Source organism: Setaria italica, chromosome VI (assembly GCF_000263155.2).
Source record: "Setaria italica strain Yugu1 chromosome VI, Setaria_italica_v2.0, whole genome shotgun sequence".
NCBI lineage: Eukaryota > Viridiplantae > Streptophyta > Magnoliopsida > Poales > Poaceae > Setaria > Setaria italica.
The window spans coordinates 917,584-943,993 of record NC_028455.1 but is presented as its reverse complement, the minus strand read 5'-3'; the positions used below and the strand labels follow the sequence as shown (position 1 = coordinate 943,993).

At 43.2% G+C, this 26,410-nt stretch overlaps 3 protein-coding genes and 1 long non-coding RNA gene across 4 annotated transcripts; 2 read left to right on the top strand and 2 right to left on the bottom strand.

Annotated features, from left to right (window-relative positions):
* Window positions 1-2,705: 2,705 nt before the first annotated feature.
* Window positions 2,706-5,483, top strand: LOC101781125 (endo-1,3;1,4-beta-D-glucanase). The gene is made up of 7 exons (XM_004972435.3): window positions 2,706-2,961; window positions 3,083-3,104; window positions 4,260-4,380; window positions 4,519-4,606; window positions 4,709-4,798; window positions 4,908-5,008; window positions 5,117-5,483. The coding sequence occupies exons 1-7, from the start codon at window positions 2,742-2,744 to the stop codon at window positions 5,255-5,257; spliced, it is 783 nt and encodes a 260-aa protein (XP_004972492.1). The 5' UTR covers window positions 2,706-2,741; the 3' UTR covers window positions 5,258-5,483.
* Window positions 5,484-16,680: 11,197 nt separating this feature from the next.
* On the bottom strand, window positions 16,681-17,868 carry LOC111257614. The gene is made up of 3 exons (XR_002678133.1): window positions 17,727-17,868; window positions 17,384-17,637; window positions 16,681-17,262 (listed from the first exon to the last, which is right to left on the bottom strand). It is a non-coding gene; the product is annotated as an uncharacterized LOC111257614 (long non-coding RNA).
* LOC101780723 (xyloglucan endotransglucosylase/hydrolase protein 24) lies at window positions 17,775-19,257 on the top strand. The gene is made up of 3 exons (XM_004972434.2): window positions 17,775-18,194; window positions 18,292-18,491; window positions 18,786-19,257. The coding sequence occupies exons 1-3, from the start codon at window positions 17,907-17,909 to the stop codon at window positions 19,165-19,167; spliced, it is 870 nt and encodes a 289-aa protein (XP_004972491.1). The 5' UTR covers window positions 17,775-17,906; the 3' UTR covers window positions 19,168-19,257.
* A 4,098-nt stretch (window positions 19,258-23,355) lies between these two features.
* LOC106804376 (uncharacterized mitochondrial protein AtMg00810-like) lies at window positions 23,356-23,862 on the bottom strand. Its single transcript, XM_014805342.1, has one exon. It carries the CDS (start codon window positions 23,860-23,862, stop codon window positions 23,356-23,358), a length of 507 nt encoding a protein of 168 aa, XP_014660828.1.
* Between the last annotated feature and the right edge of the window lie 2,548 nt (window positions 23,863-26,410).

The following is a 26,410-nucleotide window of genomic DNA, read 5'->3' as shown; positions in this document are numbered from 1 at the left end:
GTTAAGGCAAATAGAGCAGCGATATTGAATGCTTCAAAATCAAATCGCCCACAAGAAAAAGCAATTGGCCGAAGCAGTGCAGTATGAAGAGGAGGAACCCTCAAAACCATCAACCGAAGCTCGATTGTGGCAATCTATACAAGAAATGCAAAACCGATTGAATGAGCTCCAGCACCACAATTATGCTCCTAAATCACGAGCGTAGGCGCAACGTCCTCGGTGAGCTACGCAATATCCCCGGCGAGCTGCACAACTTCTCTGGCGAGTCTCCGGCGAGATGCACAACTTCTTTGGCAGCCTCGGTTATCTGCGCCCATATACGTTCTTCGCCTCCGATTTGGATGCTTTTACCTTCATTTTTCCTCCTCATTTCTATTATATTTCACCTCGTTCCAGTTGAGGTCGTCTTTTGTTATGTTTGAGTTCCAATTGGGGTTTTGTTTGTTGATTCTATGCGTTCGTTGCGGGATGGTATCTCCGACGTAAGGAACGCACACGATGCATAGGTGCGGAGGACTCAAGAATGGCAGCTGGTGGGATGCTTAATTTTGGATTGCGGGTTGATTAATAAAAATGTGAGGGACGTTTTAGTAAGATTGGCTTACACCGTAGTTTAATATTTAATTAGCATAAATGCCTGTGCGTTGCTACGGTTTCTTACCTGCTCCCAAGTTATCATCCGCTAGCTCCTAGTTCACTTGCTTCACTTCCTAATTTGGTTTAGGATGTTTCATAATATTTGTATACGTCTCTGATAATAATAAGCAGACAACTCCTTTAAATTCTACCTGGCCTATTTGAATGGTGGAATCTCAATTTTTATACATATGTAATGTGTTCTACATCTAGTTCAAACATGTATTAAAACTTCTGGTAAGATTCAGTACTAATGCAATTCTTGTCTTAGCTTTTATGAATATGCAAGTTATTATGAACATAAGAGATTGTCCACAGAACATTCAGCCTATAAAAAGAAAAAAACTACAAGGCTAAAATAAATGCTCAGTCCTTGATTATAATATGCTCAACAATTTATGCCTGAGTGCATACACCCTGACAACCTAACATCATGGCCTAGTTGCTCCAAGAAATATGAGCAATCAACCAATGCAAGTATCGTTCTGCAATTTGCTCCTCATAATATAGTCAATGATGACCAAATGTTCTCCCTACAAATTAATTTTTAGATTCAGATAGTAAAGGCATACCAGTCGACCTACTATATTGAGCCTGAAAATTTTAAAATATAAGGACAAATCATATTTAAGATTTAATTGTCCATTAGTTGGGCTAAAATCCTTCATAAAAAAATATGATTATTGTTAGGTATCTGAGAGAGGGCGTTGTACTAAGAAGAACACAAATTGTAGAAGAGAAGGCACTGCACCTGAGTAACCATGAAGTGTGCCCCCAAGAAGTACCACAGTATTCGAGTGACCCACGGTAAGCTCCTCAATCATATTACAAAATAAGTGGAGGAAGAAAATCCCTCTTATCATTAATTTGCCTCTCTTGTCATTAATTCTTGTGACTTGTACCCATGCAGATCAGCAGCGATGTGCTCCAGTGGATTTTTCCTCATCATCCTACGCATATGGTTCCCAGTTGTGGATTGCCCTCTTGGTGATGCAGCAGTGAGCAGTGGAGCTTTTTGCTGAGGCCGAAGTGGCAGCCCTTCTGGTAGGTGGCAGTGAGTGTTGCTGACAAAGACGATATCAGCTAGTGCTGCCTCTAGTTGAGGATTATTGCTAGGCATGCGAGCGAATCCACACTGGTAGGTGGTGGCATAGTGATGGCCATGCAAGATCTGTTGCACGTCATGGGGGAGCTCCTCCACCTCTATGCTATGCTTGTGACGCCCCCCCCCCCCCCCCCCGCCGGGTTCTAGGAAAGGGTGACAACGATGCGGCGCGCCACTATGGGGAGTCCCAGTGCCAGTCCGCCCTCGTCGGAAGTCGCAGCACCCCTATCCCACGTGCGGTGGCGTAGCTGCGCCAGGACCACCGCCCGGGACCGGCACCGAACATGCCCACGTCAGCTGTCTGCTTTGCTAGACGCTCGACTGCTGCTCCATCCCCACCCTTGTGCTCAGCCGCCAATATGAAAAAGCTGAGGGTCATCAACGAACTACGGCAGTTTAACTCTCAGGACTGCGGGTTGATTACGAAAAAATTGAGGGACTTTTTTACAAAATAATCATGATGGTCGGAAGAAACAACCGTCACTTTAATATTATGTATAGATATAGATATTATATATAAGTCTTAATATATCCCAAGTGTGGCTATATTATATTTATAATCTTTCAGCGTGCTGTCGTCGTACAAACAAGAGATCAGCAAAGGGTTTTGCATCGAAGGGCTCAAATTCATTGCTTCATGGATCAAAGATATCAGGGCCTTACCATGCTAAGAAGGGAAAAAGTCTCAAAAACTGCAAATCCTAGCGATAGACTTTCATCCATGCTTGGAGAAGACCTCCATGGCTGTGGTCTCCAACATACGGCAGGCCCAACAGATGACTTCCTTGTCCTCCTTGTACATCAAAGATATATATAGACCATGGAGTATGCCACTCAAATTGTTCAAGACTTCGAGCGCTTCATGGCCGGCCGGTGACGTGGAAGCAGCCTGGCCTATCATGCTGGCAGCTATACTGCTATATGACCTAACTCAATGCAAGAGTGGTAATCAGAGTAAAGCTAGCTAGCCTTGTCCATAGCCGCCTCCTGTCCGACCGCAATGGGCTCCACCTCAATGTTCTTCCTTTGCCTTGCTATGGTGCACGTTGCGGCAGGGACCGTTCATGAGCACTCGCAGTGCATCGACAACCCGCCGGACCTGTCACTGCGCGGCGTCGAGGCTGGCAAGGTTATGGACGGCCTCCCACGGGGGTTTAGGGCCTACGTCACCGGGCCCTCCCACTCCAAACAAGCCATCGTCCTCGCCTCCGATGTCTACGGTTGGTCCAGCCACATCCACACCTTTCCATTACAAAATTCTAGTTCTCAGTTTGTTTGATGCTTACTTTGCGTTCGTCTGACTAAAATCTTTTCTCTGTTCTTTTACTAAATTTTTTCCAGGATTTGAGTCACCCATACTGAGGTACAAAAATTTGTTTTTGGTTCCTGAATTCATGTGTCCTTATGAATTTCGGTCCAGCACTATTACATAATGTAATTCACACTGTTTGCGAAAGGGCTCCATTGTTTTGCTTCCCTTACTTGGGAAACCACTACCACCAGAAAAAAATATATCTTGCTTCTAAGAACGAATAATAGGAAAATTTCTTTCAAAAAAGAGAAACAACTGGAAATTTAACCCAATGAATTGCGCGATAGGCAAGCTCTATATTTTCTTGGCCAAACTGAAAGGTGGTCCTATGAAAAGAGGTGCCGAGGATCGGAGAACCTTACATTTCCTTTCCAATTTCCCTGTTTCGCTCTTAAAGGGAAAAATCCACAACTCCCTTGTCTGAGTTTTTCAACCCTGTACTCTTACAACATTTAGTTTACAACCTCTGAATTCTCAAAACCGTTCTTAGGTGGTTGTCCCCCACGTGGCATCCTTGTTGGAAGGAAGTGACATGGCATGTTAATCTGCGGTTTATCAATTAAGTCATAAAAAGACTGTTGGCTCCACATGGGGAGCTAATTAACGTCAAGGAGAGAATAAGAGAAAGGTAGAAGAAGGAGAACTAGAAAATGGAATATTGTCGAGACTGTTATTTTATTTTTATTTGCTGATTTTTAGTGACTTGTGTTGCCACATCAGTAACCACTTGTACACCTGGACTAACAGCAGCGAAAAGCAGGACACGACAGAAAAACACACCCTGCTTTTGTTCTCATGGGTGGAGTCCCACGAGTCTACCACCACACCCTTGATGTTTTCTATGCTGAAGACTCCATCATAGTTCCAGTACAAAGAGATCTATAATCAAATTAAACAGGACAGCTTGCTTAGTTGAACAATGAATAGAAAATTGGCTCTTTTTATGTCTCCCAGAAAAATTTCGTACAGGATAAAATAGGCAAGATTTCATTTGTAATGAACTTTAGCTCAAAAGTTTTCAGTAATTTAAAATGGTTACCGGTAAATGAATTCATGGCTAAAGCAGAAGAAATAAATATTACCAGTTTACTTCTATCCAGTTGTTCGAATGATGCTCGGTTCTGTTTTTTGAATTAAAATGATTTGGAACTTCATCTTCCCTTTCTAGTTAAAAGATAACTAATACCAGAGCATGGGTAATTGCAGAAAAATAGCCGACGAAGTTGCTATGACAGGACACTACTATGTCGTGGTGCCTGATTTCTTCCACGGTGATCCTTACAACGACAGTAGAATCCTTTCAGAATGGCTCAAGTCTCACTCCCCGGCAAGTACTCACATTTCACATGTCATAATTAATTTCAGTATTGTTAAATTACAATGTTACAAATCCTTTAATACCTCTTAATTACACTGCATCACGAGTTACAAAATCAAATTATTGAGTTTCCAATCAATCTAACAGGTCGAAGCTGCCCAAGATGCCAAGGCACTCTTTGCTGCTTTAAAGAAGGATAGAAAATCCATCGGGGTTGGTGGTTATTGCTGGGGTGGTGAGTGAAATCCCCATCAATTACTATGGATACACAAGCAATTTCTAGAAAGACATTAAAATGAACTAATTATTAACTTGTTTCTTCTTATTTTATTTACAGGAAAAGTTGCTGCAGAGATCGCAAAAACTGAAGATGTAGAAGTCGTTGTCCTTTCTCATCCATCATTACTGACTAATGATGATATCAAAGGTGTGCTTCTTTTACACTACTGTTACGGTTGCAGCCTTACACTATACAGCATTATTTGGGTGATACGTTGTGTGTGTTCTTATGCTAACAATATTTGTCTGGAACTCAGAGGTGAAATGGCCAATTGAGATCCTTGGAGCTCAGAATGACACCATCACACCACCAGAGCAGGTGCTTCAGTTCAAGCAAATCTTGAAAGAAAGAATGGAGGTATGTTCCTGTCGGTTTCAGTGGCACTGATTACCATTGTACTTGGCTACTTGCATCTATGAAATTTCCCTGTTAGTACCACAAGTGCATTAACTTGCCCTCTTGCAGATTCCCTACTTTGTCAAGATCTTCCCAAAAGTTGCCCATGGATTTGCTTGCAGATATAATACTACTGACCCATTCGCTGTCAAAAGCGCTGAAAAAGCTCTTGCTTACATGCTCGACTGGTTCCACAAATACTTGAAGTGAAGACACGTCTTGTCCAGGGGCGAACTCAGACAAAAATATCGCCAGGGTCGATTTACTCAAACACTGGTGTCGTTAACTACTTACCAGGTGTCATTAACTACTTATTACAAGGATTAACATCAGGTCATCGGGGTCAGCTGACCCGGGTTGTATACCCGCTCCATCCCTGGTCTTGTCTGTACACGATTTCTTTCGAATGAATAAATAACAATAATATTTTCGGCCATCCAGAAGGTATAAACACCGGAACATTGTGTTCTGTCCATGGATGCATGTAGATGCATTGTGTTCTGTCCTTGTCAACTTGATCACTATTGAACCCCGGAACATTCAAAGAGATGTCCATCTAATTGAGGTGAATACACGGCCTGCTCGACAACAAGTGTGTACGTACTTTACGCATTCTTAAAAATTGTAGCTTGAGAATTATGCACCAAAGCCTCAAGGAGCTTGTGGTAGCTAGTCATGTGCTTACCCGATAATAATACAAGCGGCAAGTGCAAAATTATAACAAAAGGACCACCCGTAAACTTACGGAGCATATTGATCTTCCGGAAGGCTTTTACGAGTTCAGAGGTGAGCATGTGTCAGCACTCCAAGTGTTCGGAGAAGCTGAAAACGAATTTGTTCAATGAGTTGGTGGAGCTTTCTGTCCCTGAGATGTAATATAAGCTCGCTTATAAGACTGAGATTTACCTGGTATCAAGGTGATGTTAATGCCTCTGAGTGGTGCCCCAGCTCCTGGATGTAAGGCCACATCTGAGGGAGGACATGAATCCATTCAAATAGCCATATCAACAAAGAAATTGAGGGCAACTTGCATGTTGTCGGTTATATGGTTTTGTGAATTGATGATTTTTTTTAAAAAAATGATAGTATAGGGCCGGGTGTGTCAAATGAGCACATGGCATTCCTTTGGTACAGTGCCAAGAACTACTACGCACTACCAAGCTGAAGTTAAATTCAGATAACTGAGCATTGGAAAGAAACCAGCACTACTTCAGAACCACACGTCCCTACTGGCCTATTTGCGCCGGCAAAATCAAACCATCACGAATAGACTGTCGCTGACGACTATAGTCCCCATGGCCTCACATGACTGAGCATGAATATACTTGCTGGTTAGGCAACTGGCAAGGATACCTTCTGAGTATTACTTACTGTCATCTGTTAGTGTGTCAGCAGTGCAATTCCTTGGGAACATGGCATATAAATTGCATCAGTTATTGTCTGGCTTCAAGCATCTTGAATTCACAAAGCTAAACACAAAAACTACACTTTTTAAAACCAGTTTCAGAGAGCTAGACTTTTCTTTAAGTATGTTTCATAAAACTACACTCTTAAAAACAATTTTCAAAAAACTAAAAACCGTGCTCATTTTATAGCATAAAACTACAATTTTCATAGCTTAAAATTGTTTGTTTTTTGAGAGAGAAAGCTTAAAATTGTAGGTTGTGATACAAATGACAAAAATAATGCGTAATTTTGTGATATGATATGGCAATATAAATGTAGTTCCATGAAGTTGATTCACCACATGGTAGATTTGTGTTGAAGGATGTTAATACTGCAAAATAGAATCTGGAAAGTGTGTTTTTGTGATAGTTCGTTCCAGTGTTAGAGTAGTTTCGTGAAATTTACTCTACCAAAAATGTCAACCATCAACTCCGTGTCTATGTATTACAATTATGACTGCATAGCATCCAAAAATTAATTAGGGATCACCAATTTCTAGCAATAAATATGTGGTGACCTAATGATTCCAAGAAACAAAAGTGCTTCTTCCTCACCATGTAGATACATTTAATTGAGTTTGAGACCTGACTTCCAGATCTACAGGACTGAGGTTCCTTTGAGTTTTGGCTAGCTACCAGCCATGGAAAATGGCAAAGGCGATGTGAGTAACGTTATATGAATCTAGTTCACCATTATAAGGGATAATTTCATGCGACAATTGTGAAGTTCAGAAGTAGAGCATGGCCACCCTCTCCCGCCGGTGACCATCCCGGTCCCGGCGTCCACCCCCCTCGCCGGTGGTCACCCCGACCCCAGCGTACACCCCCCTTCCGCCGGTGACCATCCCGGTCCCGGCGTCCACCCCGCCCGCCGGCGGTCACCCCGACCCCGGCGTACACCTAGCACCGCAGGAGAGCTCTTCGGTCCCAGCGTTTCGCCCTGCTACGTCGACCTCTCTCATGGCTCCGGCTTTCTCTCTGCTCCATCGACCCCCTCCTCGGCTCAGGAGACGCTGATCACTGATCATCTTCCTGGTTCCGGCGTTATCTCCTGCTACGCCGGGCAAAAGCACAGGAGGAAGACATCTCCGCAGTTCGACTTGGAAGAGGTTACCCCTCAGCATCCTGTTACTTTCCTTTGCACTGGTCGTTCTTTGCTCTTCGCGTTGGATCTTAGAGATGGAACACACAAAATTCAACTTCAGCCTGGGACAAGACTTCAGTCGGCTGGTCATGAATAAGACTAGTTCTCAGGTTACTCTGGATGAAACAAAAGCAGGATATGGTTTTCACCTGCTAGTGGTGTTTAGCAGAAACAGATTTCGGTTGTCTGCAGAAACAGTAAACACCTGTCTCAACTCTGTATTGGGAGGGAAAAAGGGATCTTTCATGGCAGAAGAATTAGAAGAACAAATATTCAAATTCAGGGTTTCATCAAGGGAGGTTGGATTTCTGATAGTTAATCAAGGCCTAATTCGATGTGAGCTATTCAAGCTCTCCTTCTTCCTGCTGAATGATGATGGTTTTGCCAAGGCTTTGAAATTTGCAAAACAGGATTCTGGACCTTCATATTTCTGGCAACCTGTTAAAAAAAAGAAGAAATCCACTCTGTTGCCTCAGGTACAACACCCTAACTCTCATCTTTTATCTGGAGCCAATGCTACTCCCCTGGGTTGTAGAGGTCATGAGTTCAGGAATATTGCCACTAGGCTCATACGCCCTGTTACTTATGCTGACATGGTTAGAAATCACCCCAATTCTGTCCATGGGGAAAATGTTTCTCTTCATAGTAAAGAGAATTCATCTGATAACCCCTCTTCCCATATAGAGCAAAGGGGAAATTTCTATCCTGCATCTAGGAAATCTGTCTTCCAAAGATTGCAAAACCCCCCTAGACAATCTGTCTTCGAAAGATTACAAATCCCAAGACAGGCTGCTGCCAGTTTTAAACCTTGGCATTGGAACAGGAGCAAGAGACAGAAAATCTCTGATCCAAGATATCCTAGATACCTCAGGGCAGACATCCCGAAATATGTCCATGCTTGGACTGAAAAAGACCAGCTCCCATCTGCCAACCGCTCAAGGAGGTTCTCACCGCATTGGCTGACTTGCGAGCACTGTAATCAAGTAGGACACAACTTCCAAACCTGCTCTAGGAGGTTAAGCCTTCAAAAATTTACAGCAGCTTTCGCCACCAGGCCTGGCAGTAACTTCTCCTCGGTAATTGACGAAAACGGTTGGCCAAAGGAAACTGGGCTAAGTTGGTTTAAAGCGGGCCAAAAAATATTTACTGTGATAGCCCAGGAAAGCCCACCAGGCGCCATTCCCCTAAAATATTTGGGGAAAATTGAGTGGAGAATACGAGGAGACACTCCTTCTCCTTCCCCCTCGTCGCCGCACAGTACTCCACAGCAACAGTCTGACACAAACCAAGAACTCCTCCATCCTTCCTTTGCCGGCGACAGAGAGCAAGAACTTTCCACCACCAGCATGGCCTTCCTAAATGTGGATCCAGAACCACTTATGTTCCCTGGCTTCAATCGAGTTTTGATTCAAGGAAGACCCAAGTTCACCAGGGTGGTTACTCCAAGAAGCTCTCCGGTGAATGAGGATCTTGCGATCGTCACCGTCTCAAACTTCCCCCCTGGTGAGATTCCATTCATTGTTGTTCAACAAGCTATAGTGGGGTTGGTAGAGGATGATTATGAACTCCGTATCAAAGAAATCCAAAGAAGCCCTTTCCACAGTACTCAAGCTTTTGTCAGACTTAATCGAGTCACTGATAGGGATGCACTAGTGCAGCATAGTCCTCATCAAAGCAATGGTCTCTCTTTTGTTTTTGTTGGACACAATAGAGGCCCCAATGTCAGGAGAGTGCTTTTCAATAGGGAATGTTGGCTACTCTTGATTGGCTTCCCAGTCGATGCTAGAGATATTGAGGACATCCGAGATGCTATAAAATCTTTTGGGCGTTTGATTTGCTGGCAGAAGGACAATGTGATGGCCAGGGTAGTTGTTAAAGTAAGAGTCACCAAACTGGAAGATATACCACACTACCTGGTTTTTTCAGAAGGGGATGATTTTGAAGGAATTTCAACCACTGTTCAAGTAGAAATCATGCAGCAAAACATGCTTGGAGGGCAGTTACCAGATGAAGATATTCCCCCCCCCCAGGCTATGATGATGATTTTGTGTTCCCAGGACTACAGGCACCTCATGCAAATGACAATCATCAGATACCCCAGCAACAAATCCAAGCTGAGCATAATCCACCTATGGATGCACAGATGCACAATCCCCAGCAATAGGTAGTTCTCCCAGACTTAAATGATGATCCAGAAGAAGAGGTTCACTTACAAGAACAAATGCAGCAGCTTATGGAAGACCTGGAACACCAAGCACCAGAACAGATGGAAATACAACAGGAGCAGCAGCAAGAAGTTTTGGATCTCTAGCTTAGCCTGTCATTATCTCTGCCACCCAACTCAAGTAACAGCTCAGAAGGAGGAAGGAAAGGGTCAGACAAAAGTGTCGAAGGACCAGAGCACCAGGAAGGACAGTTGAATGAACAACCTGATATAGTGTTGGGTCTTCCCGCCATAATCAACATGAATATTCAAGGGGAACAGCATCTGGGCCCACAGCATGGAGAAGAGAATGTTGGAGCAAATTTCTTTCTACCAGAATTCCTTAACCCCATGCCACTTAACCAGGAAGAGGGGGAAGAACAAGGGGATCAGATAGACATGAACATTGATGTCAACATGCTCACCACCAGAACAGACTATAATAATAGGATGGACCCAGGATGGGCTGCAAGGATTGGCAAAGAAGAGGTAGACAAGGCAGGAAACCCGGACTGGCAGCATATCTGGGCACGTCTCTTCCCCATCGACGACAATCCTAAACAGGTGACAACAATACCTGCTGATTGGGCACCTTTTTTTATTAATAAGCTCTCTACACCTTCTAGATTTGATTGGGCCAGAGCCTTTCTTACATCAAATGCCACTGCTCTATTGTCTTCAAGTGCCACAAATTTCAATATGATATCCTTACAATTACCAACAGTTTGCTCTCAACATGAGCTACCTAAATGCTCCTTGTCAGAATTCAAAGATAATGAACCTAATGAGGACTCTCCTGCTGATAACCCCTGTCAACAGGAAAAGATGAGAAGAGAAGAGCCCCAAGTGGAAACCCAAGCTCGGCGCAGCCCAAAAATTCGACTACGTAATGCCGGCTTCAAACACTCAAACTGTACCTCCAAGAAATGCCTTGCATGTGCTGCAGTCCCGCCCACCCTGTCAAGCAAAGCCATGATGACGGTTGGAACAGATCATTGCAAGATCAGTAAAGGAAAGCTGACTGAGGAGGCCCTCAAAACAAAGAAGCAGAAACAGGCACCAATTGGGGCAGGAAGATCAGCTGAATCAAGCAACAAGGACCCCATAGAGGAGGGGCAAGGATCTACAATCTGAAGAAAATGTTCTCAAGTTATTGGGGTTATCTGTCAGCTTTTGTATTTGTTAATGTTAGCAAGTTGTAACAGAACTCGAAGGGTCAGGAGAGGAGATTTTTGTATCTTTCTAGACTTTATGTTGGTTTTTCGTGACCATAGTTATCGGCAGAACAAGAAACCTTTGGTGGTAACAACCTTTGTGATGGAAATGACAATCCATTTTATGACTACACCCTATGATAACACTCCTTGTTGGGTTTTTTCAATCCTTTTGTCCCTTGCTAAGACGGGTTTTTTCATCAGTCTCTGCAAAGGGGCTCCTGGAGGCTTCAGTTATGGACTTCCGACATCTGCCTCAGTGACCGAACATCTTTAGCATTTTTTCATGAATCTTATGAATCGTTCACAAAGGAAAAAGGAGTGGAAGATCTTGTCATGGAACATTAGAGGAATAAATTCAGATGCAAAATGGAATGCAATCAGGAGCAAAATTATGGAAACAAGGTGTGATGTGGTATGCCTACAGGAAACAAAAAGGGATTCTTTTGATCAGGCTTATATCAAAAAATTTTGTCCCCCACAGCTGAATGAATTCTTATATAACCCATCTGTTGGGTCCTCAGGGGGATCTATCATAATTTGGAATAACTCGAAATTTGACGGTATTCTGGAATTCCAAAACTCCTATGCTCAGTCTATTCTCCTCACCTGTAAAGGGACAGGGGACTCCTGGTATTTGTCCAATATCTATGCACCTTGTACTACTGAAGGAAAACGAGAATTCATACAATGGTTCAAAGAAGTGGAAATGGGAGAAGAAGACAAATGGCTAGTAGTAGGCGATTTTAATCTCATAAGAAGACCAGAAGACAGGAATAAGCCTGGAGCAAACTGTCAGGAGATGCTTGCCTTTAACAACGCAATAAGCAAGTTAAGATTGGTAGAATTACCTCTAAAAGGGTGCAGATTCACGTGGACGAACAAACAACATAACCCCTTGTTGGAAAGATTGGATTGGTTCTTTACCTCAAAAGCTTGGACGACCTGCTTCCCCAACTCCCTTGCAACAGGACTCTCTAGAGATATCTCAGACCACACGCCATGTGTAATAACAGCACAAACAAGCATGCCACAATCATCCTCCTTCAGATTCGAGAACTATTGGTTACAGCATGAAAGCTTTTTGCCTATTTTGCAGCATGCATGGAGTCTACAATCCCAACAAGAGGATCAGGCTATGAAGATTACTGGAAAATTAAAACAGCTGACAAGGATACTCAAAATGTGGAAATCACATTTACCAAATCTAGAGAAAACTATACAGAATAACAAGTCAACTCTACAATTCATGGACCTTATAGAGGAGTCAAGGGATCTTAGTATAGAGGAATGGAACTTTAGACATATGGTGGAACAGAATTTGGAACAGCTGTTACTTCAGCAGAGAACTTACTGGAAGCAAAGGGGGAAGGTTAGATGGATTAAAATGGGGGATGAATGCACAAGATTCTTCCATGCACAGGCAACTATCAAAAAAAGAAGAAACACGATAACCCACCTAAGAGATGAAGGGGGCATTCAAACAGCCCAACATGAAGCTAAAGCTGACATACTATGGAAATCATTTAAAGAAAGGTTGGGGGTGACAGAGTACACACACATGTATTTCCAGCTACAAGATTTACTCCAATAGGGGGATAACCTGGACACTCTGGATGAACCTTTTTCAAAGGAAGAAATAGATAAGGTAATTGCAGAACTCCCCAACGATAAGTCGCCGGGGCCGGACGGTTTCAATGGAGAATTTATCAAGAAAAGCTGGCAGGTCATAGCCGAAGATTTCTACAAACTCGTCCAAGACTTTTATGACAATAACATTTGCCTACGAAGTATTAACTCCTCATATATTACTCTCATCCCTAAGAAAGAAAGCCCAATGGAGGTGGGAGACTACAGACCTATTTCGTTGCTCAACTCGTCTCTTAAAATCATTACCAAGATTCTGGCGACAAGATTACAACAAGTGATCATGAATATGATTCATCAGAACCAATATGGCTTCATTAAATCCAGGAGTATCCAAGACTGCTTAGCATGGGCTTATGAGTACTTACACATCTGTAAAAAATCAAAAAGGGAACTGATCATTCTCAAATTGGACTTTGAAAAAGCGTTCGATAAAATTGAACACAAGGCCATTATAGAAGTTCTGAAGCACAAAGGGTTTGGACCCAGATGGTTAAATTGGATTCAAGATATCTTAGCAACAGGAACATCTTCAATTCTCCTAAATGGAGCTCCAGGGAAAGTAATTCACTGTAGAAGAGGAGTCCGGCAAGGAGATCCACTGTCTCCACTCTTATTTGTCCTGGCAGCTGATCTTCTTCAAACCATAATAAACCATGAAAAAGACTTAGGCAACCTCAACCTCCCCATTTCCCAAGGAGCAGGGACAGACTTTCTCATAGTTCAATATGCTGATGATACACTGTTATTTATGGAAGCCTGCCCTAGACAACTTTTGAAGTTGAAAGAAATCTTGCACATATTTGCTCTGTCGACTGGACTCAAGGTTAATTACGGAAAATCGACAATGATGCCACTGAATATCACAAATGACAACTTAGCCAGATTAGCGCAGGTTTTTGAATGTCAACACAGTTCATTGCCTTTCACATATTTGGGCTTGCCTCTGGGAACGACCAAGCCAAACATGGAACATTTCATGCCTCTCCTACAAAGAATTGAAAGGAGGCTAAATTCCATGTCCATGTTCTTAAGTCAAGGGGGAAAACTAGAAATGGTCAACTCAGTTTTGTCCTCATCAGCAGTGTTTTATATTTCTACCATCAGACTTCATAAAGGGGTGATAAAACAGATTGATAAGTTTAGAAAGCACTGTCTATGGAATGGAGCAGATCCAAGCTCCAAAAAACCTTCAAAAGCAGCATGGCCAATAGTATGTACACCCAAGGATTGTGGGGGCCTGGGAGTTATCAATATTTATGCACACAATGAAGCCCTTCTTATGAAGTTCTTACACAAATTCTATTCAAGAGCTGATACACCATGGGTCAACTTGATCTGGGGCAGCTATTATAACAATGGCACGCTACCTGGAACACAGTCCAAAGGATCTTTCTGGTGGAGGGATGTTATTAAGTCGCTTGACAGATACAAGGGCATAGTCTCAGCGGCGATAGCAGATGGTTCAACAGTCTTCTTCTGGCATGATCTCTGGAATGGAATAATTCCAAGTCAGATCTACCCAGAATTGTTCTCCTTTGCAAAAGAAACCAACCACACATACAAGATAGTATCCGGAAGGGACAACTTCATACAAAACTTCAGTCTTCCCCTTTCTGCCGAAGCACATAGGCAATACTTGGAACTACAACAATTCATTGAGAGAATCATACCAATAGCGGACAGAGATGTCTGGACTTACACTTGGGGAACAACGAAATACTCATCACAAAAAGCATATAAAACAATCATTGGTCACCGTACTGTCCATCCAAGCTTCAGATGGTTATGGAGGTCAAAATGTCAAAAAAAACATAAATTGTTTTTCTGGCTACTTCTCAGGGACCGACTAAATACAAGAGACCTTCTAGACCGAAGACACATGCAACTTGAGTCACAAACCTACGAGATGTGCATCTGGCAGAAAAGAGAAACAGTTAAACACCTCTTCTTCTGCTGCAGATTCGCCAAAACTTGCTGGAACAGTATAGGGATAACATATACCTCCACAAGGACGATCCAGAATATTATCCTACAAATCAAAAACAAGCTACAGGTTCCCTTCTATATGGAAATCATCATCTTGATGGCTTGGAGTATATGGACAACAAGGAATGGATGGTTTTTCAACAATTTGGCTCCAACACCTAGGGTTTGCCTACAAAAATTCAAGTCGGAATTCAAAGACATGTTACTAAGAGCAAAGCCAAGATTTTTGCAACAGATGGAAACATGGCTTCATCTGTTTGCCGTACTTTAACAAAGGGTCTTCGTCCTGTTTTCGTTACCGATTCCCTTGTTTTCCTTTTCCTGTTTTTTAGGTTCCTCTTTGTTCACTTTGTTTACCCTTTTCTCCTGACCCTTTTCCTCCTTGTTGACTCTTATAACTTGTAATGCTTATTTCTTTTTTTAATATAATCAGTAAGGGGCTTGCACCCTTCCTGTTCTCTCAAAAAAAAAGGGATAATTTCATGCATGCCATTACAATTCTTAACTTATGTAATGATGCATTTATATATAATGATACATTTATACCTAAAATTTATGTCTTCTTTATTTAATAGTGTATCATGCTTATCAATTAAACTGAAGATATGTTGAAAGTAGTTTATTTGGCAACTCCATATATGGTTAGTTCAGGATTGATTGTAATTCTGGATAACCATCCTTATCTCTAGGAGAAAGCTCCTTAACCTCCAAGCCATATACTCCTACAGTACATGGGGCTCAACTTATACAACCTACAATTATTGTAATTCTGGATAACCATCATTATCTTATCTTTTAAGGTTGAATCCAGATCTCTAATTGGGCCTAACGGGCTTCAAAGTCATTTACTTATCTAGCTTCCGTGTGCTATATAGGAGCCCCTGAAAAATATGGATCTACCTGACTACCTGCGTTGATCTTGCTGAAGAAATTGTCGATCATCTCTTCCTCAAATGCAGTTTTGCACACGAGAGTGCTAGTTGCTCTTATATATCAATGTAATGCTGCAAAGGGATCCCTTTGAAATTCTCGGTGCTTTCTGCCAACAGCTTCAGGTCCCATTCTTCATGGAGGTTATAATCTAGATGAGTTGGAGTATCATGAAATGATCCCATCTTCAGAGGTATTCAGCCGACAGTAGCCCTTTGCAAGGTCACCTTCAGAAATGAATTCGCTCTGCTTCTGCATAGGGTAAAGAAGTCATGCTTCCCAAATATTGTTACATGGATCGATCTCTTCTAGTAATAGTTTTTAGTATAATATTTTTTCTTGTTTCCTGAGTTTTCCTTTTATTTTGCTCTATACCTTTTTCTTTAATATATTAATATATGAACAGTAGGGACGAGGCAACCCCTCCTGATTCCTTAAAAAGGAATATGCACAGCCAGATTTCTGCACTGGTGTCAATGAGCTTGTCTATACTGCTAGGCAAAATCTAACGCTTGCTCAGTTAAACATGCCTGATATGTAGTTGCGGACCGATCCAAAGTTCCAGCCCAAAAGTTGCAATTGCAAGTCAGAAGCTGAACACCACTGCCTGGAATGAATCAGCAGGTTTAACAGTCAGATCACAGCGAGCATGCAAGTTACCGTACACTGACACTGGGAAGAATCTCCCATCCGCACCTTCTACAACAGTTCCGCATCGAGATTTCTGTACGTGTAGCAGGGGCATCAAAATTATGTTTCCCAGCGAGCATGAAGTCATAGAGTTTGGGAATCGATACCGAAGCTAAAAAAAACCTAAACAGAAGACGGCAGTACACATGCAATGCTCTGCTCTCTCAGCACCGCAATGGTGCGACAGAGTTGTCACAGAAAGATCTCAACACCTCCCATCATGTGCCTAGGCATTTGCAAAGCCAGAAACAAAGCCTAAACAATGTTACGCTAATCTAAATCACGACTGCATTGGTCGATGGCATCTCATGCATAAAAAAAATGTGGACATTAATTAGAGGTTAGACCAGGCATACGTACATCGAGAAATTACGGCCCATGTGAGGTGAAGTACAAGTCTACAGGCTTCAGTCTTCTGCAAAAACACGCAGTAAAAAATACTGGGAATCCAATAATCCATTGGTTGTACGTAAGTCAACCAAGACCTGTACGAGCTAGTAGTCACACCATGTGCACAAAAAATACTGGCAAGTTACAGTGAACAGTATGAATGAATGCTTGATCTGTAGACAGGGTGCAGAGAGATGTATGTAGCTGTCAGAGTAAAACTGGATGGAAGGAATTGCAGAATCACTCTGAGTCTCTGATCACTCATTCGGAGATTCATAACACAGCCGCTTAACATAAGTTCAGTGGTATATCTGTACCAATAGGTGCTGCTTTAAGATTCCCTTTACAAACAGGTTCCAAATCCTATGAGGAATTATTTTGTTGTAACAATACAGAAACAATTTGATTGCGCTTCTCAGAAAACTTTTATTCACACTTCCGAAAGAGTGAAACCTTCAGACTTATTTCGAGGAATTGCTGTTCTGAGCATGTAAGGAAATTCTAGCTCTGTCCCCAGGCGTTAACTGGAGCTTGCATCTAAAAACATGTAAGCATGAGAACCCCTGCAGTCAGAATGTCATGTAAATACAAGTTAGGAGCTTCAGACCATGTCATGGAAAGAATAGCACTGAACACTGGACACACACACATAAGTAGTAAATCAGAAACTTCTGGGCACATGACCTCGTGATCTACAAGTGACTGGCCAATTTTGACTTGAAGATCTACAGGCATATGGAAGAACAGGCAATCACCGCATTGGTAGTTTGATCAGCACGATGAAACCACAGTGCCCAAGGATACCATGCAAAACCATCTTCTAACAAAATAAAGGGACCAGAACTTCTCGACTTCCCACATAAACATCAAGTATTCAACTTGCAGAAGAATCAACTATCCCTGTCAGAAGCCACCGTGGGACGGCTCACAGATTGGTGCTGCATGAGAGACCTTGAACTTGTTAGTCAACTCTTTCTCTGCTCAAGCTTTAATTGAAGTCATGATCAACTTTTTTATAACCACTTACTGATCACCAGCTAGACGATTCTCTCCAATCTCTTAGATCTTCAGAGAATCAAAGTTGCTACTATGCTAGATCTTGATTAGACTTCAGCACCCTAATCTCCACTTCTATATCTCTATATAAGCCCACACCATGTAGAAGAAAGCACGCTCACACTGTACCTACCCAACAGCACCAGCAGCCATGGGGCAGGCTAGGACTCAACTCCTAGCCTCCCTAGCGGCTATCTACCTTATCCTAGCCATCACCCATGTCACTGGTGGCCAGACTGATGACCTAGATGACCTAGAGATAATGTGGGGCAACGCAAAGGTGGTCACTGACAGCTCTGGCCAAAAGGCCATCGCGCTGACACTCGACCGCTCGACTAGCTCTGCGTTCCGCTCTAAGAAGACATGCCAGTTCTGCAGGATCGACGTGGAGATCAAGCTCGTCCCACGGAACTCAGCTGGCACTGTGACCACGTTTTATGTAAGTAGCTAACAAAACAACTGATTATTGACATTCTAGTCTCTTGTGGATCCTTCAGAGTCAGACCAACCTAATATGTGTCGCAATCTGGTGACAGATGATAACAGAGGGGGCATGGCAGTACCATGATGAGATCGACATCGAGTTCTTGGGGAACAGCACTGGCCAGCCCTACACCATGCACACTAACATGTATGCCAGAGGACAAGGTGGCAGAGAGAAGCAGTACAAGTTTGATTTTGATCCCACTCAAGATTACCACAAGTACACCATCATCTGGAATAAAGACTGGATCTTGTAAGCTCCCCCCTTCCATCTAGCAAAAACTATAAGCTCATGTATAAGGCTCAGTTTTGCAGTGCCATATCATTCAGTAGTACATACTAAAGATTTTTCTTTCAGAGAGGGGTAGGAGAAGTAAGGTCTAAGGCGGTAAGGCTACAGGGTCTCCCCATGTCAATAGAAGAGATATTTTAGAAAAAGAAATGATCTTGTTCACCCTACTTATTTTTCTGCAAGCACTAAGCCTAATCATATTGCTATTTTTCCTTTTCTGCAAGTAATAATCATATCGCTATTTCTGAGCTGCAGATTCCTTGTCGATGACAAGCTGTACCGGCAGATCAAAAACAACCAGATGTATGGTGCCCCATACCCATACTATTATCCGATGAGGGTGTACGCCACCATCTGGAATGCAGATGACTGGGCAACGCAAGGCGGGCGGGTCAAGACCGACTGGTCACAGGAGCCATTCACAGCATACTTCCGGAACTACAGGGCCATCTCATGCCCCCAATTTGGGAACAACCCTATGTGTCTCCCAGGCTCCGGTTGGTTCAACCAGCAGCTGGATGAGTCACGGAAACAGCAAATGTCACAAGTGGACTCCAATAACAAGATATATGATTACTGCAAAGACCCCAAGAGGTACAAGAATGGGCCGCCTCCTAGGGAGTGTGGGTTACAGTAGAAGTGATTCAACCAGCGGATAGTGAGGGTGAGAGATGTATTTTATGCATGATTCAGCAATTCATCACTACCATTCTTTTCAAGATGAACAGTTCAATTAACGCTTTGTCCATGGCGTTTAAATCGTATCACGTATATCAGGTATTGATTATTGCGCGTATCATATCAATGTGATGTGCTTCAAAGATGATGCAGTGACCAAAATATTTACTCCCTCCGGTCAATAAAACAAGATGTTTAGGACAGCAAAAACAACTAGCTTTCTACTTGTTTTGTTTGTCTGAACAACTAACAGCTAATTTTGACCAGAGGTAGTAATATATAGCTAATAGTTTTGATTGAAAATGTAGTGGTCTAACCCTACATACACAAGGCTAGTAGGAAAAAAATGAGAATGAAAAAAATGAGAATGGAGTTTCACAAAAATTATAAGTTGAAAGCTAGCCAGCTCATAGAAATATGATCTTACTCCTTTAGGGCATCCAGAGTGTATAAGGTCCCAGTGAACCTTAAGGTGGGTCCCACATGAGTCAAGGTCAGATGCTATTATGTACATGTACAAGGACTGGTTGGACTTTAAGCATGGGCCCCATTTGTAAATATATAAAAAATAAAAATACCCATTATCCTTGGCTGTTGGCAGGCCTTCCCATCGCAGCAACGGGATGTAGAAATCAATACTTTAATGCTTGAGGCCGAGTTATACACATGAGGTCGTATATGTGGTCGGCTTAAGACCCCCTTTTGAACAATGGAGTTGGTGGTCATAGGCCAGTGGTGCATCCCCAGCCAAGGTCCCCGGTGGCCCCATTTTCAGTTCTACAGTTGCACACTTCTGCATCTCCCTCTCATAAGCCTCCAGAGCAGATGGAAACCATCTCAGTTTCTTATCTCTTATCCTCCCCTCTTTGCCCGAATCAAACCCAGATTTGGTCTCTTCAATGCGGGAAAGAAAAAACGGCAGTTCAATTGGGGGTTAGTCACGAGGAAGACAAGTTTTGCAGGTGCACGAGCCGTGGTAAAGAACGAAGACACCACTGAGTCCGAGTGCGACAGCCACCAAGCATGACTGGGTTCCATGAAGAGGCCCGTTCAGGCAAATTGGTTCAGGTATTACTTACTGTAGCCTCAAGGACACTTTACTTCTACGGCACATTCTGCTTTGAGAAACCGATGCTTATGTGACAGCAGACTGCTAAGCAGTTTCTGATTGGTCGTGTCCAGAGATAAGAAACATTGTTTATTAAACATTGCTAATAGCTTTCTAAGAGATTTCTGAGCTTTGAAATGATGAAGAGAACAAAGCTTCATCAGTATGAAGCTACAACTTCAACTGAAAAGCAGGCAACTACTTTATTCAACAGAACCCGTTGTTTTCTCCATGATTATATACGTTGCAAAGGAAGAATTTCATCAGCACCTTCCTATAAGGATGCATACTGTTTGTGTTGATTTATTCTCCCATTCTCCAGCATACAAATGACTGAACAGTCAACATCATTATCATTTATCTTACGATGAGGCTGCCGTGACATATATTATCTTTCAAAACAAGAATATTTATATAAGAAAATTAAGATATCTTGGTTACTTTATTCTCTTCCAGAAAAACACTGCCATAATCCTTTGGGTGCAATTCAAAACTGTACTAAGCTTCACTATAAGGAATGGATGCATTTTCTGGAATTTCGGCTCCTAAATTCCTAATATTTGCAAAGATTGTGACCGATAACATATATATATCATAGCTCAGTGACAGATTACTATAAAGTGATGGCAGAGTAACCCAATGATCAAGAAATAAAGATCACTGTGCATGCCTCTTATAATATTTTTTTAAAATCCCTAGCAGCGCATTGGCATTCTGCACACTTGTGAAACCAAGATGTATGGTGTGACACTTCAATTGCTGGATTATTAAGTCAATGTTGCCCTTATGTCATCACAGTTCTGTTCCTAGCTACTCCTCCGTTCCAAATTACTATTCGTTTTAACTTTTCTAGATATATAATTTTTGCTACGTATCTAGACATGCATACATCTAGATCCATAGCAAAGGCTATGTATCTAGAAAAGCCAAAACGACTAATAATTTAGGATGGAGGGAGTACTTACATACCTTGAGCGAGGTCGACCAGGAAAGGACAGTCATCCTTTCTCTTTCCAGTGCTTGAAGGGATAATCCTATATGAGCCTGCAAAGAGCAACACCTCACACATGATTATCTGAAAAAAGATAGGGTGGTACAGACATGTTGGTAGCCAGATCAAATATTAGCAGGTACTACCCTCTCTGATTCCCTTTTTTGTTACCAAAAGAAATAAGATACGACCAACATTCTTATCAATTCTGAACAAATTATTACCACTATTTCAATGTGGAGACTGAGCGTAGGCCATAGCAAAATAAGTTCCAAGTTTGTTGATCAGACATTCAACAGATCATCGCTCTAAGTCTCTCAAGGTTCTTATCTCTGAAGCCAAAACTTCAATAGAATTATTTACGCAAAACTTTCTTTTGCCAAGTTCCAGAGCTCTAGTTCTCACAGTGAAGGTTAGTTGATAAAATTTTAGCTAATTGAAATCGGCTCTTACTTGGTGTCATAATTTGAACACAGCGCGCATATCAAAATATAGTTTTCTGTATGCAGTTCGACCGTAATATAAAAAGCCAGCATTGGAAGAAAAAAATGCATCATGGATATACTAAACGTCAAATTTTCAACAAATCGTCACCACAAGTCTCACAAGCACTGGGCATAAAAAGTGACACAACCACAAGTGCCACTCTTGCCTTTTTTGTTCCTCTGATCTCCAAATGAAATTGAGAATGAAATGGATGACCTTTTTTTTCACATTGTCAGATGCACTTGATGTAAGATATGAACAAGGTGGGCAGCTACTCACGTCCCAAAGGTTCAGAAAATATGCTCTCATGGTGCATTTATGCAATGCAATATAATGAAACGTATTACTTTCCTAATACTTCCATATATTTCTACTATTCTTGCGAGATCAGGACCTTTTGAGATTCTACCAACAATATTTTTCATAAAACAGACAAAAAACGAAAGAACAGACTCAAAACTAACCGTGTTCCTTGCGCCATGCTTCTTCTGATCATCCACCCTTTACACTGCTGCACAAACTCCAAGTGCTGCTGTGCCTCACCTCTGCAGTCTGCACCCATTGATTGACTCTGTATGCCAATCATCTTCCCCTAAGCCAGAGCACTGGTGCAACTCACTGGGCACTCTTTCATGGCAAACATCTGATTGGCAAAGATGGCAACAACCATGACGAGCAGAATAGCGGTGAGATCCTCTCCTCCAGAGTCCACTGTAGCACAGAAGTGGCTGTAAATTTTCACAATCATTTGCTATGAGCCTATGAGGATACTATCCCAACATCTCGCCCATCCCCCATAAAACATATTGCCAATTAGGATCTGATGACTCGAATTGTAGTTTAACATCACTAGCAAATCAAGAGGTGATACGTGGAATAGTTAACAGGCTGAATAAATTATAGTATCATCTTTACCATCACCTATTACTAGTTGTTTACTCTCATTGTGGCCCCCATGCAATAACTGTCCTGTCCCCCTGATTCTTTTACACGACATTTTTCAGTGCATCCTCAGAATATTGTCAGGTTACTGCAATCCGATCACCCATGCCATGTTATCTAGAAATTCGAGAAGACAAAAATAAAGCCTGGATATTATTAATAGAAGTCATCCAAGAATTAAATTGAAGCATCTCTAGGTCAGTCCAGAGATATAAAAATATGAAACACAGGCAATATTAGTTAAGGCAGAAAGTAGTATATCCTGTTATGGGACCTGAAATTACAACATTGATACTTACGGAAAAATACACATATATCTTAGGAGAGTGATTACTCCACTCACCCATAAGTCAATGTAATTTAAATATCATAAGCTTCAATTTAAGTAAAACTGCCCAATCATTAGTAATAATATGAAAGAGTTGAGGAATATAAAGTGACCCTTGTAGAGAGATAGGAAAACATCACACACCCTTGGAGGGGGGTCACTTTTCATATATATAGCCATAGAGGCTTGGTGTATAGGAAATATAAGTACAACACATATACGACTATACATACTCTAATACCCGCCCGCAGTCGCAGGGGGAGTGAGGCGAATGCCAAGACTGATCCTAAAGTCAGTAAACAACCGGAAGATCTTTAGTCATGATGTCCGCATACTGATGTGCCGAGGGGACGTGGAGAAAACGGATCTGCCCGAGCGCAACCTTCTCACGGACGAAGTGGATATCAATCTCAATATACTTTGTGCGATGATGATGGACAGGATTGGCGGTCATATAGATAGCAGTCACATTGTCGCAGTAGACAACCGTAGCGGAAGCAATAGGAACATGAAGATTGTGGAGAAGCTGGCGCAGCCAGCAGCATTTAGCAACTGCACGAGCCACAGCGCGGTACTCCAACTCTGCACTGGAATGGGAGATGGTGGATTGGTGCTTGGAAGACCAAGACACCAAAGTGTCGCCGAGGTAGACACAGTAGCCAGAAGTGGAGCGCCGCGAGTCGGGGCAGCCTGCCCAATCCGCATCTGAATAGGCTGTGAGAGAATCAACCGGACCAGCACCAATATGAAGACCAACATCCCATGTGTCTTTCACATAGCGCAGGATGCGCTTGACCATCGCAAGATGAGGCTGACGCGGATCATGCATGAAGAGGCAGACTTGTTGAACAGCATAGGCCAAATCAGAGCAAGTCAAAGTAAGATACTGAAGCGCTCCGGCGAGACTCCTGTACTCCGAGGAATTAGTAATTAGGGCACCATCTACAATCGAGAGTTTGGACTTGCTATCGACTGGCGTCGAGGTGGGATGACAATCAGCCAAACCGGTGCGTTGGAGAAGATCAACTACATATTGTCGTTGGGACAAGAACAAGCCATCGGAGGTACGGGTGACTGAAATGCCAAGAAAGTGGTGTAGGGCACCAAGATCAGTCATGGCAAACTCCAAGTGAAGGCGAGTGATGATCCGGTGAAGCACCGCAGTAGATGAGGCAGTAAGAACAATGTCGTCGACATAAAGCAGCAAGTATACAATACTGGCACCATCCTTGTAGACAAACAGTGATGTGTCGAAAGGCGACATTACAAATCCCAGCTAGTGAATATAAGTGGCAAATCGCTGGTACCATGCGCGAGGAGCTTGCTTAAGCTCATAGAGCAACTTCTGCAGGAGGCACACATGATCTGGCGCTGAAGGATCAACAAATCCAGGAGGCTGGTGACAATAGACGGTCTCATGAAGATGGTCATGGAGAAAGGCATTCTTCATATCAAGCTGATGAATCGACCACTGACGAGAGACAACAATGCTTAGAATAGTGCGTATGGTGGCAGGCTTCATGACTGGATTGAATGTCTCATCATAGTCGATCCTATACTGCTGAGAGAATCCACGAACTACCCAACGAGCCTTGTGCCGAGCTAAAGTGCCATCAGAGTGAAATTTATGTTTAAAAATCCACTTGCCTGACACCACATTTGCACCAGATGGATGGGGAACGAGCTTCCATGTGCCATTATCAATGAGGGACTGGTACTCATCTGCCCATAGTTGCCCTCCAGTTAGGATCCGCTAGAGCACTGTGATAGTTAGCCGAAATAGGAGAGGCTGATACACTGATGGCGGATAGGTTCATGGGATGAACCGGCTTAAGAGAGCCCATCTTGGACCTGGTGACCATGGGACGAGGCGCTGGTGGCAGCCGTGGCACCCTCACGCGCGGTGGAGCCGACAGGGGGCGAGCACTGGGCAGTGGAGACGGCGTCGGGAGCATGGGCTGGCGATGGTGACGTACGGGCGCATGCAAGCACCGAGCGTACATGTGCTGAAAAGTCCGCCCAAGCGGCGATCCCGGCGGAGGCACGAAACCAGGCCCACCCGAAACAAGGGGAGTATCAGGCGGGGGTCCAGGCGGGGGCACGGGGCCATGCCCGCCTGGAGGCGCAGGGGATGGCGATCCTAGCACGGGCACGAAGCCACGCCCGCCCAAAAATGAGGAGGACGGAGATCCTAGCAGGGCACGGGGCCACGCCCGCCTGGAGATGAAGAGGGTGCTGGTCCTAGTGGGAGCATGACGCCACGCTTGCCCGGAGTCAAAGGAGCGGCAGGAGCTGGTCCTGGTGAGGGCACAGAGCCACGCCCGCTGGATCCAGGTGTCATCGAGCTCTCGGGCTGGTGCTCAATGTCCAAAACAAGAAGAGCAGCCACCTGAGTGGATCCACATCTTTCTACAATGTTAGTAGGACAATGCACTGTACCCCCATTGACGTCTAGGAGAAAGTCCAAGGTGGAGTCGGTGGAGACAGTCGCGGTGGAAGCAAAGGGAAAAATCATCTCATCAAAGATAACGTGGCGGGAGATAATGATGCATTGAGTGGAGAGATCAAGGCATTGATAGCCCTTGTGTGAAGAGGGATATCCTAAGAAAATGCACACCTTGATTGAGGAGCAAGCTTATGTGCAAAGGTCGCCTACAGGTTGGGATAGCAAAGACACCCGAAGACACGAAGGTGGTGATATTGTGGTGGCTTGCCGTGGAGATGAGCGTAGGGAACCTCATTCCCAATAGAGGAGGAAGGGCGCCTGTTAAGAAGGTAGCAAGCAGCAGTGAGAGCTTCCACCCAATATGATGGCGGCATGGATGCATGGAGCATAAGCATGCACACGGAGTTATTGAGCGTATGAAGGACACGTTCGGCCTTGCCGTTTTGCGGGGAGGTATAGGGCAGGACAAACACAAAAGGATGCCACGGGTAGCCAGGAAGGATGCGGTGGCATTATTCACAAATTCCATGCCATTATCAGCCTGAAAACGCTTGACAGGAAGACCAAATTGTGTATTCGCATAAGCAACAAACTCAACCATGTGCTGGTGGACGTCAGGCTTGCGTCTGAGAGGAAGGTCCAACAGTAGTGCGTGTAATCATCCAAAATCACCAAGTAATAAGAGAAACCAGAAATACTAGTGACAGGCAAGGTCCAAACATCGCAATGAAGAAGTTCAAAAGGAATAACCGTGTGTGAACTGGATGAGCTAAAAGGTAGACGCGTATGCTTGCCTAGCTGACAAGAGTGGCAAATGGAGCGATCTATTTTATTACAGGAAATATAATTGTTCTTATTGAGAGCATCGAGATCTGCTGGAGCCAGGTGTCCAAGACGCTAA